This window comes from Tarenaya hassleriana, unplaced genomic scaffold, assembly GCF_000463585.1.
Source record: "Tarenaya hassleriana unplaced genomic scaffold, ASM46358v1 Cleome29, whole genome shotgun sequence".
Classification (NCBI taxonomy): domain Eukaryota; kingdom Viridiplantae; phylum Streptophyta; class Magnoliopsida; order Brassicales; family Cleomaceae; genus Tarenaya; species Tarenaya hassleriana.
The window spans coordinates 271,965-292,005 of NW_010966092.1; the positions used below are offsets into that span (position 1 = coordinate 271,965).

The window sequence follows — 20,041 nt, forward strand, 5'->3', positions numbered from 1 at the left end:
TCTTGTGTGCAAGGTTTTTGGAGGCTTAGGGTTTTATTTTTCTTTTTTTTCTTCCTTTTTTTCTTTTTTTTTTTTCCTTTTTTTTTCTTTTTTTTTTCTTCCTTTTTTTCTTTTTTTTTTATTAAAACCCTAGAAGACATTCTCCTTATATAGACTTTACAAAAATCCTAATTTGACAAGGAATAGATTACTAGGAATCCTAATCTAATTAGGTTTCCTAAACCTATTAGAATTCTAATCTCATTAGGTTTCCTAGATGTAATAGAATTCTAATCTCATTAGGATTCCTATACATAATAGGATTCCTAATCCCATTAGGATTCCTATTCCAATTAGGAATCTCAATCCAATTAGAATTCCTAATCGGGATAATTTAGCACACGTACTTGTCCATCCCTATTGTGTGTGACCCTGTAGGCTCATCCGGAATAGCAGTAAAACACAGAATCTCCATTCCGGGAATACAAGTCATAGGCGGTCTCTAGCAAGACACTATGACTACCTATCTCGAATAGAGTTTGTTTGTGATCATACGAAAGCCAGTGATGATTCCGACTGATGATCCTTTTGTATCGCGATATCATATGTCGAACATAAGGCATGGAAAAGCCACCTTATCTGATTCGACTGACACGTCTTTATAGTCCTCCTGTTACGCAGGACGTTTGACGTAATCAAAGCACGCAACTCCTCATGTTGGATTCTGTAGATATCTCAGGTCTTAGGATCTAATCATGGAATCGTCGTATGAGATTCAAGTCATGACGCTAGTCCATGTGACAATCTCATGCGGGTCAGTCCAGTATTCCGTTCTGCAACGAATACCTATGATTGTGATCGTATCCAATACCTATGATCATCTATGTGATCATCAATCACACATCATACTAGTCTTATTATGTCGTTATTCCCATAATGACACAAGACTAGGGAGTTTAGTATCATTCATAATGATACATGGATTTCATAACAGATCTAGCATGCAGGAACATGTAATGAACAAGATACTCTCATAAAAAAACATATAGAAAGTATCAATACATCGAATGTATCTGAACAAAGCTCATAATCAGTATATCATAGAGCACTAAACCAACAAGTACAACACATGTTGCGCGACAAGCAAGTGCAATGATTATATGCATGATTAATATTTAAGTGAGTAATAGAAAGTAACCTTTACCAAAAAAAATACTATATTGACCTCAGCGTTTCATGTAAAAAAAAACATACGCATGGATACGGGAGTTTTGAACATACACACAGATACAATGTCGTAAGACGATAATTTATCCTATCTTTTTCGCGTTTCTAAAAGATGTAGTTGAGTCGAATATTCGATAAATTTTTGGACAATAAAAAAATATACTATAAATCGGCAAAGACCTATCTTAGCATTTATAGTTTTGTAAATATGAAAATGATAGGCGTTACTTATCTTGGATTTTGTTTTTAAAATAATTAAAAAAGAAAACCAGTATATCATATGGTGCCTTTCCTTAAAGCAAAGGCAAATGCTCAAGTTGTATGAACTTTCGTAGTGGTTTTTGAGTGGTGGTCAACCAATACGGGAATGTATTGGTTTTTTTGGGTAAATGGGAATGTATTATTCGCACGCTTTATTTAATTTTCCATGCACATAAATACATATACCATAACGTCGTTAATTATAGTATTGTGCATATACAGATATACAGATGTGCGTCGTATATGTATTCATCGACAGACAATCAATTTTTTTAAAAAAGGTTATAACTATGATAACTTAGAAAACAAATAGCCAAAAATATTCACTTTTAAAACAATATTCGATTAAAATTCTAACTATCCATAAATCCTAATACATCTTTATCTTTATACAAGCATATAAAAAAATCTATATTTTTCATCAATTTATCCATTTTTATCTCCATTTAAAAGGCATTTATAACATTAAATTATCACTACAAAAATAACTTTTAAATTTAGCTCACAATGTACAAATTCATAAATATACTAGATTTTTTGGATGTATTTTAGGAGATGAGTGTTTATTTTGAATTTATCGATAACTAATATTTTAATTTTACGTGCTTTAAAAATTAAATATTTTTGGTATTTTTCAGATAATTTATGAATTGTGATCATTTTATTAGAAAATATTATTAGTTACTAAATTAACCTAAAAGTCTTTCAAACAATAAAAAAGAAACGTCAAGATAATGCCATTATTATTTAATATATAATATTACAACAGCCCATTTAATTTGCCGCCACATTTTTTACATGGTTGAAACTGGTCTGCGCATACTTTGATATATGGTCCATCGTACCAAATTTTAATTTCTAAAAGTAACCAAAAAAAAAAAACGAGTCCAAACGAAACGTTATTAGTGCTAAAAGCCTTTAAGGCTGCGGTCCAAAAATCGGAAATCATTATATAGATTTTCTATTTTGCAGTATACAAGTTGTATATGATTTCTATTTCTTTTCTTTTTTTTTGGTAAAAATGATTTCTATTTCTTGGATAATCTTTCATAAGGTCTTTCACGCACGCAAGTGGTAGCTGCATGTATGCTCGCTTACAACTGCTGCAAAACTATCCTTTTTTTTCTTCTTCTAAATTTAATCGTAAAATATACAAATTTAATAGAAACATACATTAACAATCTTTATTCATATTAAATTTTATCGAAAATTACACTAAATATTGCTGCCTTTTCTTATAATAGAAAAATCGCATATAAATATCCAAAATTTTACAAATTCACAAAATAAATAATTAAACTATAAAATTCTTATATAGATTTTTAAAAAGTTACCAAATAAAATCAAAATTAATTAATGTCATTAAACTTATAACGGAATTTGTCAATAATTGATGACTTAGTCATGAATGAATATTATTTTATTTGATAAATTTTTAAATGTTTGGATATTTATGTGAAAGTTTTGAAAAGTTCAGATATTTATTTAGAAATTTTATAAAAGTTCGGATTTTTATATACCATTTATTCTAAAAATGACATCCATATTTGACTAGGAACGAATTCAAAAAATACTTTTTTTATAAAGGTATTTGCATTAGAAGAAGATTATTACACGGCGAGGAGGTTTTGGATATTAAGATATAATTACAAGAATAATAGGAAACAAATCCTCAATGAAAATGCTCACAAAAGATATTTAGCCATTACTAAACCAAAATTGCAGTAATTCACTCGCCAAAGAAGGTTTAGATAGTCTAATGGACGCTATTTTGCATCGAATAGATTTACCAATGTCGCGAAACAAAATACTTTCGTGAGAAAGTTTCTGACTGTGCATACGGCTGTTCATCTCCATTTAAATGGTTTCAGGAAACAAAGGAAAGAAGAGTGGAAGGAGCCTAATTTTTTTTTACGGGGTATTTTACTATTTTTCATTAATTTTTTAAAAAAAAATATGTAACTGAATTAAAATTTTGATAAAGGGTAATACGGAAACCCACTCTCCGCCCCTGGAATGGACTACGCAAGGAGAGTGGTGAGGGGGGTGAAGGGGTTCCGAATGCATGCAGCCCTTTGAGAGGGCCATGGAGGGGGTCAAGTGTTGGAAGGTGGTGGATGAGTGTGTTCACCTAAATCCCCGAAAATGATCCGGAGTTCGTCAATGGGTACAGTCGTTCCAAATAATTGCACATTTATAATTAAGTGGCTCACTTAATTGCAAAATAACATTATATTAATCTATCTAGGTTCAAGTGCTCGTGACCTCAGACTAATCGCGTGGTATAATTAAACTTTACCTCAAGTGTTAGTTAATTAAGCAAAAATAAATTAATAATTCAATTAAGTAATTTACTCAATCATTTTAATGTTAAATAACAAAAATGTGAGCATATGCGAGATCTTATAATACGTATCGAGGTGGGTATTTGATCTTTCTATATTTCACCTACCACTTTCTATTATAACAACACATAAAATATTTATATATTTATTTATCCTAAGTTTATATCTTCTTTTATATTTACAAATATTTAGGTTTTAAAATAACTGGAAAGGTAAGGGATATACACCACGCTTATCTTCGGATAAACATGTATAATTTTAAACGAAAAAAAGACACGATCTATTGAAAAATAAAATGCGGAAATTAAATTCGAAAGAAAGAACAAAAGAGAAAAGAACGGGAACACTTTTATTGTTACATCTCTTCTTTCTTCTTACATTACAATGAAAATAATCCATACATTTATAGGAAAAGTTATTGAAAGAAACAAGGAAATAAAGATACGAAAGAAACAAATAAGGCAAAATATAATTATCACGATATATATTTTATTCTTAATTGATATTATACCTTTAATTATTATCAATCATATCAAATCTCCATATTTTGTTTCTATTTCATTTATTCATAATTGCATGGTTCGAACAATTCATTGATAGTATTCTTATACAGCGAAATAGAAATAGTCAAAATTACAATCATTAGTAAGGTATAACTTTTTATATAAATACGTGTAAATTATTGAAATTATACATACAGTTTGGGGTGGTCATAATATATGTTTTTTTATGGAGATTCAAGAAATGTTTTATATATATTGAGGTTTAAGATGCTTAATCTTTTGAATATTAAGATTTATTATGTTTAATATTTCGAATTTTGAAATTTAAATATATTTGTATGTAATAGATTATGATTGTATCTATATTTGAGTTGATTTAAAATGTTTAAATTGTAAATTTTAAATTGTCAGTATCTTTATATTAAATAAATTATATATTTTATTTGTCTTTGAATTTGTTATTTAATTTTAATTAAAATATTTATAACGTTTTAGATTGGATATGAATATTTCTAAATATTCGTTATTTTTACGAATATAAAAATCGGATATAGGTAATAAAATTAAATATTTGTATGGATAGGATATTAATACATATATCTCAAAAATTCTGAATATACTATTCATGCTCACCCCTACCTACACTTTCACAAGAGAAGTACCCATGATTAATTTCCTTACATTTTTTAGTTTTTTATTCAATTAATTATTAATTTGATACATTAGTGTAGAAATAGGTTTCTAAATTTTTTTTCCCTCGTGTGTATATATATGTATATGTATAGATATACACGATAAAAGATTTCGATTACATAATGGATTTTTTTCTGTTGCAGACAATAAAGAATTATTCGCTAAAAATATTTCCTTACCAATTTCCATCGGAAAAACCGTCGGTATACATTAATCGCTAAAAATTTCGGTCCTAAATCGGTTGCAAATTTGTGATTGAAATTTTGACCATAAATCCATTGTCGTGAACATTAATGACAGATTATCTGATTATAACATTTACGAAATTAATATATTTATATATATATATGTATATATATCCGACTACAGAAACTTGATCACCATTTGGGCTATACGTAAGACATGAGTATTAATCGAAAGGAATAAATATGTGCAAAATGTAACCAGATAGAATCTAGACATAAATCCTTTAAGAGAAAGAGCTTTGTCTCGACCGAAACCGACATGCGTTAATGGATGTTATCTCTTAAGCCGGAAAACGATACAATATATATATATATATAATGAAAAATGATGGTCCTAGTGCACAATATTTTCTTTTAATTTATTTTAATATTTTCAAATTATTATTATTATTCACAAATATTTCATCTTTTTTTCTTCTCCCACGCACTCTCCTTACTCCTTAGCCCTACCTCCTCCACTATATATACGTGAACTCCCAAAACATCGAAGCTCGTGCCATAGCTTGCGTTGAGAGAAACATATACGGAGCTAGGGTTTCCAAAAACAGCTCTCTCCTCCTTCTTCCTCCTCCTCCTCATCCCACGTACAAAAAAATTAAATTTTATTCCCGAAACGAAACACACGTAACCGTACGATATGGCTATCTTCAACACTCACAACCCATGGGCCTTTGCTTTCGGTTTACTCGGTACGTCATTACAGCATTCGTTATTTTCTATTCACTTCATTTTTTGTTACTTTCGTTTGCACGTTCATATTCGGCTGTTATCATCTAATGAAATATTTATATATCATATAATATAACTTTTTTTCGTTACACTTGTGTTCTTTCAGGCAACATCATCTCCTTCTGCGTGTTCCTCTCTCCCATGTAAGTTCCTATATCATCTCGATCTACTCTTATATACATATATATATATATATATTCTTTGATTCTCGACGAGATATACATATGAAAGTGCATGTGTATCCTACATATATATATATATATTCGCAAGTTCATTACATGTGTCTAAACAATCTGCCTTTCTACGAAATGTTTTAGGACGACCTTCTATAGAATATGGAAGAAAAAGTCGACCGAAGGATTTCATTCGCTGCCGTATGTGGTGGCGCTCTTCAGCGCGATGCTGTGGCTTTACTATGCTACGCAGAAGAGCGACGTCTTCCTTCTCGTCACCATTAACTCCTTCGGCTGCTTCATCGAGACCATCTACATCTCCCTCTTCATCGCCTTCGCCAACAAGAAAGCTCGGGTATACTATATATATTCGTGTTCATATGCATATTATAGGATACGCACATACCCTTAAGAAAGATCACGTTATATATGCACGTGTATATATATATCTCTTATCTTGAATATCATAAAAATCAAATATATATATATATATATATATATATATATCTCAAGTTTAGTAATGGAAAGTACTTAGAGTTACATATCCGTTGTATGTGCCCGTTATGATCTTGAATATAGCTTACACAAAATGACAAAAACTGTTATATATACACCTTTGATATATATATATATATATATATATATATATGAGATACAAAATCAATATCCAATTTGTATGTGGTGCACATGCAGATGTTTACGTTGAAGTTGCTTCTGCTTATGAACTTTGGAGGATTCTGCTTGATCCTCCTCCTCTGCCAATTCTTGGCAAAAGGGTCGACCCGCGCAAAGATCATAGGAGGAATCTGTGTCGGATTCTCGGTCAGCGTTTTCGCTGCACCTTTGAGTATTATCGTAAGTATAGGTTTCTATATTGTATGTCTTTAATTATATAAGTTATTAAAAGTTTCGAATATATAAAATAATCGATATTTGATATGTTTTTTCGGGATACAGAGGGTGGTGATAAAGACGAAAAGTGTAGAGTTCATGCCCTTTAGCTTATCATTGTCCCTTACACTCAGTGCTGTCGTCTGGTTTCTTTATGGTCTTTCTCTAAAGGACTTCTACGTTGCCGTAAGTCACCTCTCTCCCCGTTCTATTTTATTTTTTTATTTTTTGTTTATGTGCGTAAAATAAAAATACAATTGTAAACAAGTTCACATAAATACCCATAACCATCATTGAGTCATGCACAACTTTGAAAAAATTAAATGCGAAAAATCCTTCAATTCATAATATAGTACATAACATGCTACATATGCCTACCATGTTCATGTATGAGAACCATTAATATCATCATCATCATCATCATCATCATCGTTATCATATCACTGCAGAAATATAAAGAAAAGACAGATTTGCATGATGTGGCGGCTGCTTTTGTTACCAATGTACCTGAGGCTAATCATAGATAGAAAAAGAGATATGGTATTATATTATATGGATCAAAAAAAAAAAAAAAGCAAACCCCTTTCGTTTGGTACTGTCGTTTGCGATAAAAAATAATCCCACAAACGCTAAAGGAGCATTAAAGATTCCACCTTTATAAAAGAGTTTAATATTTATAATATATAATAATATTATTATCTACCAGATAATTTATAATTTGAACGTAACCTACATATATACACGCCACTCAAAGTGTTGCCATAAAGCTCCCTTTACAACCCCATCTACACACGCATTTATATATACACATATATAATGTATATATGGGTATATGTATATAAATTAAAAAAACACTTATCCTGTTATTGAGCACTCTAATGTATGCTTATTTATCATAATTTTCTAATATATATATATATATATATTTTTGCAGTTCCCAAATGTGATTGGTTTTCTTCTCGGTGCACTCCAAATGATCCTCTACGTGGTTTACAAATACTGCAAAAGGACGCCGGATTTGATTGAGAAAGAAGTGGAGGCCGCTAAATTGCCCGAAGTGAGCATCGATATGATGAAGCTGGGCACAGTAGCTTCTCCTGAGCCCGCAATCTCAGTCGTCCGTCCAGGGAACACGTGTAACTGCAACAATCGAACGGCTGAGATTGATGGTGGATCGGACGTTAAAAACGGCAAGCAGTCCGCTAAATAAGAGTGAGACGATGCGTTGTTGACTTGTACTTGTACCCTTATGTTCTGTTTGTACTCTTTTTTTTGGGGTTTATAAGTATGCGAAGCAGAGAATTCTTACCCGGAAATATATACATTCTCGGATGATATATATTTTCCGCAATAGATTTCTCTACGTCTTTTTAATTTAATGTAATATGTATATTTTCCAATTAACGAACAATTATAAATAATATTACCCGATAATTTATCTCCCTTTTTCTTTTCAGTAAACAAATATATTACCAAATGTGTAATTATTAAAAATTTTCCAACTTGTTCGTTATTAAATATTTAAAAAGTCAATTTGTGCATATATAAACACATACAATTTGTTATTAAATATTTCACCGGTTAAACACATATACATATAAACACATACACGTACATATATACATATATATTATATATATATACATATAAACATATACATATATAAATACATACACACATAAATATATATATATACACATATATCTATACATCTACAAATAAATACATAAATATATATATATATATATGTATTTATGTATGTATATTTATTTATATATGTGTGTATGTATATATATGTATGTGTTTATATATAGATGTGTGTATATATATGTATATATATATATGTATTTATGTATATATATATATATGTATGTATATATATGTATGTGTATGTGTTGTATATGTACGTATATCTATATATATGTGTACACATGCGTTTATATATGTATGCGTATATGTATATATGTATATATATATATATGTATGTGCATATATTTTTTATATTTTTATTTAATTTTTATTTTATCATTTTATTATTATTATTTTATTATTATTAATTTATTTATTATTTATTAATTTTTAATTTTATTCTGATGTGGTGGTGATGTGTTAGTGATTTAGAGAGAGGTTGAAATTTTTTATTATCACGTATTCGTAGGATTCTCTTTTGTCTACGTGACGATTATTTGACGATATAGATTTTTTGACCGATAATTTAAAAATATATTATTTGTTTTGGGATAAACCAATTGTATAGGTGTTTTTTAGCTAAAAAATATAGGTATTAAACTGAGACCAGAAAAAAAATACAGGTGTTTTCCGATGGTTATTTCTTTATAATATCATATCTACACATATATACACACATATATAGATGTGTACAGATATATATACTAGGTTATAATATATTATATATACATAATATTTACATACATAAAATACATATATATATATACATATATATTTATGCATAGGTATGTATAAATATATGAACAACTTTATTCTTAGATATTTAAACTCACCAATGGTCGTCCCATCCTCCGTCGTCGTGATCGTGGAATGGTGGATGATGATTCTCGTGTTCTCGTCAGGATCATTGCGGGAATGAGCGGTGTTTGTATTCTTTTGGTCGTTCATGGGATGTCAGACATATATATTGCATCTTTGGAAGATAGCGTATGCGCTCCCAAGTATGAAATCGATGGTTCCGTAAATGTCGTAGAACACCGATAGGTTGGAGTTAAAATAATATATTAATAAATAGTAAACGTACCAAAAGTGTACGAATGATATTATATAGAAAGACATGTATGTGCATCGTGATTTGCAATGTGTACATCTTCCAATTATTATTTATAATAACATATGTACATATATATATATACATAGGTGTGGATAGATATATATAATATGTTATTATAGTTTATATATATATATATATATATATATATATATATATAATATGCGATGTCAGTTTATGGGTCAAAAAGATTTTTATTGCCGATGATGATTATAGAATCGAATCTGTCGTCGTCGCCGACCAACATCATGTTTTTCATAGAGGCACTTATATCGATGTATTCCTTATACAGTCCGGTTTTCATATGTATGATGAATATATTTTCGGTGGAGAACTTCGTTGCCGCCGATACAGCCTCGGACACACTTTGTAGTTGTCGGACCCATCCTTTGCTATATATATATATATGTGTGTAGATATATATATAATATATTTTTATATTATATATATATATATATATATATATATATATATATATAATATGCGATGTCAGTTTATGGGTCAAAAAGATTTTTATTGCCGATGATGATTATAGAATCGAATCTGTCGTCGTCGCCGACCAACATCATGTTTTTCATAGAGGCACTTATATCGATGTATTCCTTATACAGTCCGGTTTTCATATGTATGATGAATATATTTTCGGTGGAGAACTTCGTTGCCGCCGATACAGCCTCGGACACACTTTGTAGTTGTCGGACCCATCCTTTGCTACCACAAGACTGGCCTTGGCCGTGGTCATCAGACTTTGGAGGAGCTTCCTATCCGAATACGACACTTACGATGGAAACTTTTGGGTAGTGGATGTGAAGAGATAGTAGATTTGGGTTTGTGATATGAGCATGCAAATGAGAAATAGATGAAAAATGAATTCAGGAGCCATTTGCTCTAATTGGTTTGGAGATTGATGGTGTGAGGATAATTTGATTTGTAGATCATATTATATATAGAGAGATGTGTATGTGAACATATACATTTGGAGATTGATCTCCAAATATGCAAATAAAAAATTACTAAATTGAAATATTTCTAATATTTAAATTTGTTTTGTGACTTCTCTTTTATATTGTACGAATATTGTAATATTTTTTAATTTAAAAACTAATTTCATTTATACGTGGTTTTTATAGAATAATGAGCATACAAATTAAAAGATGTTTAAAAACATAATTTAGGTCCTACAAGAATTACAATAAAAAAAGTTTCATTTGAATTAAGATATAATATTAATCTGCTAAAATAATATATTAATAAATAATAAATATACCAAAACTGTACGAATAATATTATATTTTTAGAGATGTCTATATGAAAACATAATTATATGCAATGTAAACACATACATTTGGAAATTGATCTCCAAATATGCAAATCAAACATTGTTAAATTGAGAGTTTTCCATATGATGTATGAACACGATACTGATATTTAGTTTCTTCAAAACAAAAATACATGTAATATTTAAAGATAAAAATACCGTTTATAAAAAAAATGTTGATACCAAATAACATTTGAATTAGATACAATATTAATTAGTTAAAATAATATATTAATGAATAGTAAACATACCAAAAGTGTACGAATGATATTATATAGAAAGATATGCATGTGCATCATTATTTGCAATGTGTACATCTTCCAATTATTATTTATAATAGGGGTAATCATTGAGAAATACCTGTATCTTTCTTTTTTTTTCTGATCTCAGTTTAATATCTTCTTTTTTTTTAAGCTAAAAAACATTTGTACAATTGACTTATCCAAAAACAAATACTATACTTTTAAATTATTGGTCCAAAAACTCCTACCGTCAAATAATTGTCACATAGACAAACGAAAATCTTACGTGACGATAAAAATTTTCAACCTCTCTCTAAATCATCGCCACATTATCGTAAGAATAAAATTAAAAATTAATAAATAATAAATTAATTAATAATAATAAATTAATAAAATTAAAATTTTTAAAAATACAAAAATGCACACACATATTATATATACACACATACGCATACATATATATACATATACATATATATAGATATATGCATATATATATACATACATATATATACATATATATACACACATCTACATATAAACACATACATATATACGGATACATATACATATATATACACATATATACATATGTGTATATATATAGATGTAGTATGTATATATATGTATGCATATATATATATGCATATTTATATGTGTATGTATTTATATATGTATATATGTATATATATATATGCATATATATATATGTATATATGTATGTGTATGTGTTTATATGTATGTATGTATATGTATATATATGTGTATTTATATATGTATTGATATATATATGTTTATATATATATATGTATATATGCATATATATGTATATATATGTATTGACATGGGTGGACCCATTCATATTTGAGTGGGGTCCTAGGTCCTCATCCAAATTCTTAATTTACTTGTAATTTTATGAATTTTTAGCAACAAACAATAAAATGCCCATTAAAAAAAATTTAGACCCCCTTCTCTCTTTTTGTTATATTTTTTTCTTTTAAAATGATATTATGTATTAACATTTGTCCCACTAATAATTTTTTTAAGGTCCGCCACTCTGTATTGATATATATATATATATGTGTGTATTTTTTTATTATTTGTATTTACTATTATCAATTTATTTATTATTTTAAAATTTTTATTTTATTTTTACGTGACGATGATGTAGCGATGATTTGTTTATGTGACGATTATTTGACAATAGTAATTTTTTTATCAATAATTTAAAATGTATTAAATTGAGATCATGAAAATATTTTTCGGCCATTGACCCAAAAGAAAATTGGAATTTGAACCAGATCCAAACAATTTAAATGGAAAGTCAATATAAAAAAAATATTTATAATTTTTCAAAATTGAAAAAATCTAAAGAAAAGAAAATAAACCACCCAAAACCGGAGATATCTACCATAATTACACATCATATCAATGTAATCTTTCTCAAAACAAAACTGTATAACTATGAAAAATACGTTGTTTTCCGATTAAACCAAATGTCAAAAATCCCCAAAAACTATTACAGTACAGATTAATCACATATATATATCATACAAAAATGTCTGGCTACGGACAAATATGAACTCCCTACACAAGGGTTCTCATCTGATCCAAACATGCAACATAAAAAAAAAACACATCAGCCATGATCAAAAGAAACTCGGGCAGAGAGCAAGAGCAAGAAGCCTCACATGGTTCTAGATCCGGCTGAGGACCTTCTCGGCGGCCGAGATCGTGAATTCGATGTCTTCGGGTGTGTGGGCCAAGCTCATGAACCCAGCTTCGAACTGAGAAGGTGCAAAGTACACGCCTTCTTCCAACATTCCCCTGAAGAACCTTCCAAACTTCTCGGTGTCGCTCTTCTTCGCGTCCGAGAAGTTGTGGACAGGTCCTTCCGTGAAGAAGAACCCGAACATTCCGCTTATGTATCCCCCACACATTGCGTGTCCTGTTTTCTTCCCGGCTTCTAGGATTCCATGGATAAGTTCCTTTGTGATTTTGTCTAAGTATTCATACGTTCCCGGTTGCCTCAGCCGCTTAAGTGTGTAAATTCCAGCTGTCATTGCCAGCGGGTTTCCGCTCAGGGTCCCGGCTTGATACATCGGTCCAGCAGGTGCTACCTGTAAGAAAACAGGAATTATATTAATGATTATGTTATATGTAGAACGATCTAAAGAATTGAGTACAGCAATTGTAGAAAAATTTCTACGAACATGAAAAAAAAACTGACTTGTTATATCATAAATTAAATACTCATGTCCCAAACTTTATTGAGGATAATGATTCTTCTCTAGATTCATATAAATTCAAGACGTTTTCATGTCATTTTAATAAAGCAGAGCACATCTTACCATTTCCATAATATCCCGTCTTCCACCGTAGGCTCCCACAGGAAGACCGCCACCGATGATTTTCCCAAGAGTTGTCAGGTCAGGTGTGATGCCGAAGTATTCTTGAGCTCCACCATAAGCCAAACGAAAACCCGTCATGACTTCATCAAAGATGAGAAGGGCACCATTGTCCTTGGTGATCTGGCGCAGACCATTGATGAACTCGGGTTTAGGAGGGATGAAGCCAGAGTTACCAACAACCGGTTCTAGAATGATGGCAGCAATCTCGCCTTTATTAGCCTCAAAGAGCTTTTCAACAGCCGAAATATCATTGTATGGGGCTGTCAATGTATCCGAAGTAGCTGCTTTAGGGACACCTGGCGAGTCAGGTAGGCCTAAGGTGGCCACCCCACTGCCTGCTTTGACAAGGAAAGCATTGGCATGGCCATGGTAGCATCCCTCGAACTTGATGAACTTTTCTTTGCCAGTGAATGCACGAGCGAGCCGGAGAACACCCATACATGCTTCAGTACCCGAGTTGACAAATCGAACCATTTCAATGCTCGGGACAGCTGATATCACCATCTCCGCCAGAACATTCTCTAACAGACAAGGTGCACCAAAGCTTGTTCCTTTCTTCATTGTCTCTGACAGAGCTGCAAGAACCTACACTCCATACAGTTAACCAACTACGAGTTCAGTACCTAAAATCATAAACAGGTGGTTGCTTCTCAAGGCGCACATAATTTGTGGGATTTTGAAGACACAAGTTTCAGAATCCATATTTTATCTTCAGCCTTCCAGACGCAGAAAGAAAAAATCAGAAAGAAGAACCTCATCATCAGCATGGCCAATTATGGCTGGTCCCCAAGATCCAACGTAGTCGATATACTCATTTCCATCAATGTCCCACATCCGAGAGCCCTTCACAGAATCAATCAAAATAGGCTGTCCGCCGACGGATTTGAAGGCACGGACAGGGGAGTTTACACCTCCAGGCATCAAATTCTACACAAAGCCAACCCATTTCCAGCACCAGGATTAAAATAAAACACTAATTCGAATCTCTGAACACAAACCACGATCAGTACAAGCCAGTCACTCACACTAACATGCAAGTCATAACATCTAACATGAAAAAACAGACGTCTATAATGAGCAAAGGAGAACAATAATTCAACTGAAAGTCGGAGAAAATCACAATACCTGAAAATTTTTCAATGTTGATGGAGCTACCCTACCTCTTGAGTAACTCACTACATTATCTAGCTATTACATTTACTTTTCGGAAAAAAGGTGATGAAACATAAGCATTTCATAATCAGCAAGGATGATTTTAGGAAAGATTACATCCCTAAGACTGCGACCATGGATGGGGGATACCAAATCACCGAGTTTAAGTCTTCGAGATATTTACATATCAAATCTTCACAATCAGGATTGTTGCAACTAGAACAAATTTCTTGGGTTTTCAAATTCGATCTCACAGAATTTCATCATTTTCAAGACAATACGAAACATTAAATCACAGAATGTTCCCACCAGTACATACATCCCAAAATCGAACGAAAATACAATTTATCAGAACAAGAATCCCCAGCTTCCAAACAAAATCAGACTAATAGAACGAAAACCCTACCTTGGCGGCATCGAAAGCTTCTTTGGACTTCTGAAGAGAGAAATTCTTCTTCTTCTCTTCCAAGGAGACCGACATTTTGACGCAGCACCGGTTGCACCGGGACGACGAGGAGGGAGAAGCTCTCGTCGAGACCTTGGAGGAACGCGAAAATCCTAGCACAGTTCCTGCTCCTGTAAGCGTCGCCGCCATTGTCCCAATCTCTCTCTCTCTCTATCTCGCTATCTGTTCCTCTCGTCGGCCTTAATTTCTGGTTGTCGCCTTAGAGAGAGTCAACAAAGATAAGGCGATGGGTGAGGAAAACCGATCCAGCGGGATTTATATACCCGAACCGGGTATGATACCCGGCCCGACCCGTAATCCGGATCAAGTCAACATTTTGACTTTTGTTTTTTCAGTAATTCATTTTTATGGAAGTTAAAAAAAAATACGATTAACATTTTGATTCGTTTCGGAATATTCAGACGCTCCTGTACTTTATTAGGTATGAATAAATCTACTTTAAAAAACAGGGCTTTCAATCTAAAATTCTAAATTAACGGAAAAGGGCATAAACCCGCACGAATTATACCAAATATGTAATATTAGTACATCAATTTTTATTTTGATAATTTTTCACACTTAGATTTCAAATTTTTTCATTTTCCTCCGCAAAATAGGAAAAAAAAATTTCAATTACCCTCCACAAAATAAGAAAATTTTTTCCAATTACCCACATAAAAAGGATTAACTATGCCAAATCATTGTCTGATTGATGATGTGGTTTAATACATCATAAAATATGTCACGTCACGAGATATGTAACATGACACATCACCAAATCGGATTAGTGGAATCGGTTAAAAATTTTGAATCGGTTTCTGCTTAACTGATTTTTTTAAAAAAAAAGGGATTTAGGGTTTGGAAACCCTAAATCAGAAATCTATCGAGACAAACTGAAACCTCTCCTCCTCTCCTCGTCTGTCGAGATGCTTCAATGGTGAACCGTTGTCGTTCCTCAAGGTGGGTGACGTGACAACCATGGCTACGTAGTGACCAGGGTGCGAGCCCATGACGTCACTCGCAGTCACCGACCAGTATACCCTCTCCACCCTCTTCTCCGCCGGGTTGTATATCACAACCACCGCCATCACCGTCGCCGCCGCTATATTTGACTTCATAAACAAGATTCCGGAGAATCCCAAATAGCACCTTTGATCTTCTCTATGCCATTATATTTGACTTCGCTTCGCCACAAGACCTCCTTCACCGGTGCAATCCACATCAATTTTGCCCCTCGGGCTTATCGCGAGCCTTCCCGCACCCAAATAGTTGTGAACAAGAACTTCCGACAGAGATTTTCTGATGACATGTCTGGATTCTCGGTTCGATCTCCTATCCGATTGGAAGTAGTAGAATGTTTTCACCGAGATGGCAATGTTCTAATTGAGATTCGAGAGGTAGTATAGCCCCTTTGGTCGTTTCCTTCGCCGGAGGGATGAAGATAGGGTCGTTCTTCGTCACCACATGCTCGAACTTCTCTACCATTTTGAGGGTTTCTTGATTTGCAGAGCTTTCAAGAAGTTTAGAGATTCAGTTTTAGGGGTTTCTTGTGGGACAAGTAAGGTGGACAATTGAGATTAGAATGTTATTTGCTACTTCCGGTTCCGGATTCGATATGGCTGGTAAATTGCTGCCAACTCGATCTGCGGAACAAATTAGCAAGAATTTCCAATTTCAAATGGTTTGATTCTGAACCGATCCGGTTTGGAAAAACCGTTCGGTTTATTGAGCATTAGTCCCAATAAGAAATCTCGGACCGTGCTGTTTAAAAAAGGCTTTCAATTAGACCCAAAATGTAATGGGCCTATGACCCATTAAATTAACTAAATAGCCTCTCAAAAAATACCTTAAAAAAACAGCGCAAGGAATGCGAAGAGAAATTTGGAGGGAAAATCCCTAACTTTCGCCGGAGAAATGCTGATACGGCTATATGACATTAATAAGAATAAGGCTATCCGGGATTTAGGGTTTGTTTCATGTGGTGGTGGATTACATAATTTATATCATCCAAATAATACATTGAAATATGCTTCTTACCTAATTGGCTGTCTCGTGGGCTCGATTTATTTATTGAGACAGTCCATTAAATCGGATCAATTTCCCACATGGTAGTCCAATTACCTAATGGGCCGAGGTTGACATTAAAAAAATGGAAACCCTAAATTTTTGGAATAGGTTTTTCTATTAAATCCGTATTTAACTATAAATTAGGGTTCCCAAAACTCTATAGTAAAAAAACCTTTTCTTCTAAAGCTAGAAGCAAATCAGAGAGACAAAACAAACCCTAGGAAGATTCTTCTGTGTATTCAGGTAAGATCTTATTCATACATGTTTTATATTGATTATGAATTTAACAATTACATGACATCACAACCAGGAGGAAGAGTCTAAAACTGACGATGAACGAAGTCCCCTCCGAATTGGTCGAAGAAATTTTGGCACGAGTGCCGGCGAAGGATTTATTAAGGTTCAGATGCGTATGCAAACGATGGAAATCATTGATCGAAGACAAGCAATTCATCAAAAAACACTTGGCATGTTCCCGACAGAAGTTTATTTCGCACGGGGATTATCATTTAGCCACTTCTTACAGTCGCCTTGGTAATAGAACCAAGATACTACTTGAGAAGCGTGTGAAGTCAGTTCTTTACAGCAACGGACTCATCTGTCTTCGTTTCACAGACAAGTCTCTGGCCATTTGGAATCCCGCACTCAGGGAACTAAGAGATATACTGCCTACGACGGCTGAGAGAAAGGGTTTAGAAAACATCGGTTTCGGTTACGATCATTCGACCGATGATCACAAGATAGTTCTGTTCACTTCCTCTTCCGTGGGTCGGGCCGAAATCATCTCGTTAAGGAGTGGGTCAAGGGCCATTGATTCCCCACCGTATGATTTCCAAGACCGTGGCGACTCTGAGGTAGGAGTTTCGTTAGGAGATCATATGTTCTGGCTGGTTTGGCATCGCACAGAGTGTGACAACTTAATAATGAGCTTTGATGTCGTGTCGGAGACGTTCAAATGCTTCTCGTGCCCTTCCGCTGATGGTCGGGTTGTGTACGGTCCTCTAATGGCGATAGGAAGATACATCTGTGTGGCGAACAAACCGGCCCATACGAGGGCAAACGAGATCAGCGTTTGGGGTGGACAGTTTGATAAAGGTGAGAGTAGAGTGGAGTCTTGGAGCAACTTATTCACGGTGACAATAGATGATCTCAAATTGTCGAGACGAAGTTGGTTTTTCGAGCAATACATTGTGGAGTGCGATGCAAAGGCCATGGAGGTGCTTGTCAAAGTATATGATCGGGATGAGTGGAAGCCGAAAGTGGTAAGGCTGTCTGCATTCGACGTCAGAGAAAACGTTTTCACAAAGTTCGATATGGATTACCGTGTCGAATGTGGCCCGTTTCCGTATCCGTATCCGTACAAGGAATCACTCGTCTCGCCTTACGGTTTCTTGTAGTCGTATTCCTCGGCTTACAACCATTTTTATTTCATCGACGATTGAAACTGTGTTGGTCATGTGGACCGTTTTAATCCATATTGCGTTGTCATTAATAGGTTATATGATTAATTATAATTCAATATTTATATTTTTGAAATTTTTGGGAAATATAATATATATTAAAAAAATTTCAACATGATCGTCCCTGGAAATTATTTCGGAAACTCGTGTTTATAATAACATTTACTGTTTCCGAAGGATTAAAAGCATGATTAATCGAATTGGTTGTCCAAAAAAATAGGTTTCATTAGTCTACTGAGTTTGAACTCATGAACAATGGTTGTTCAGACAGGGAGCACTTGAGCATATGGCTGTTGATCTCCTGTGCTCTGTTGAGCTTAGATAGAAGAGGATGCAGATAATGTAAATTTCTTCAGGAAGCAAGAAACTTGTCTCAGATTACTTTGAACCTTCGTTTTCGTCATTTTCCCCTTCCATAAAGATTGTGTCGGTTTTTTTTTTGATATTATGTGATTTGTCAGGGTGGAGGTTCGAATCCAATCCGGGGTGGAGCACTCTTTGATATTCGCAGAGACTGTAGTTATATATCTTGGATATAGCTTATAGGTTTTCTGCAGAGGGTGATTGATGATTAGAGTTCGTTCTATTCCTACTATACTTTATGTCTGATTCATCTCATATACTAGCAAATTGGGGTGTTTTTTATATTACCCAGCCCTACTCACACGCCATTCTCATATGATGCCATAAGAAACCGATTCCAGGTGTAACTTTCCTCCATTCGTTTCAGGATTACCCGCGGAGGCATTGATTGATAGGTACGTGACAGTGGGAGCATACAGTCTCCTGAGATCATGCACGATCGAGCCAGAGTGCGTCGTCGGGCAGCGCTCAATCATAATGGAAGGTTCACTGGTGGAGAGCCGCTCGATACTGGAGGCAGGCTCTGTGGTGCCGCCGGGCAGAAGAATACCGTCGGGTGAACTGTGGGGAGGAAACCCGGCAAGGCTCATCCGACGGCTGACAAACGAAGAAACCCTAGAGATTTCGAAACTTGCGGTCGCCATTAACCACCTGAGCGGAGATCACTTCTCCGAGTTTCTTCCTTACTCGGCGGTCTTTTTAGAAGTGGAGAGGTTCAAGAAGTCACTGGGCATCAC

General features: G+C 33.4%; 3 protein-coding genes across 4 annotated transcripts; 2 read left to right on the forward strand and 1 right to left on the reverse strand.

Moving 5' to 3' along the window:
- The first annotated feature begins 5,756 nt into the window (after positions 1-5,756).
- On the forward strand, positions 5,757-8,487 carry LOC104818176 (bidirectional sugar transporter SWEET12-like). Its single transcript, XM_010547638.1, has 6 exons — positions 5,757-5,942; positions 6,089-6,125; positions 6,300-6,510; positions 6,849-7,010; positions 7,113-7,232; positions 7,981-8,487. Exons 1-6 carry the CDS (start codon positions 5,891-5,893, stop codon positions 8,254-8,256), a joined length of 858 nt encoding a protein of 285 aa, XP_010545940.1. The 5' UTR covers positions 5,757-5,890; the 3' UTR covers positions 8,257-8,487.
- Positions 8,488-12,865: 4,378 nt separating this feature from the next.
- LOC104818177 (glutamate-1-semialdehyde 2,1-aminomutase 1, chloroplastic) lies at positions 12,866-15,652 on the reverse strand. 2 transcript variants are annotated; one of them, XM_010547640.2, is made up of 5 exons: positions 15,376-15,652; positions 14,571-14,744; positions 13,758-14,402; positions 13,098-13,526; positions 12,866-13,011 (listed from the first exon to the last, which is right to left on the reverse strand). In XM_010547640.2, the coding sequence occupies exons 1-4, from the start codon at positions 15,562-15,564 to the stop codon at positions 13,104-13,106; spliced, it is 1,431 nt and encodes a 476-aa protein (XP_010545942.1). In that variant the 5' UTR covers positions 15,565-15,652; the 3' UTR covers positions 12,866-13,011; positions 13,098-13,103. The 2 variants fall into 2 exon arrangements, with proteins under 2 accessions (XP_010545942.1, XP_010545941.1); XM_010547639.2 differs by having other exon boundaries at positions 12,866-13,526.
- Positions 15,653-17,645: 1,993 nt separating this feature from the next.
- On the forward strand, positions 17,646-19,008 carry LOC104818178 (putative F-box protein At3g20705). Its single transcript, XM_010547641.1, has 2 exons — positions 17,646-17,724; positions 17,792-19,008. Exon 2 carries the CDS (start codon positions 17,814-17,816, stop codon positions 18,876-18,878), a length of 1,065 nt encoding a protein of 354 aa, XP_010545943.1. The 5' UTR covers positions 17,646-17,724; positions 17,792-17,813; the 3' UTR covers positions 18,879-19,008.
- The last annotated feature ends 1,033 nt before the right edge of the window (positions 19,009-20,041 follow it).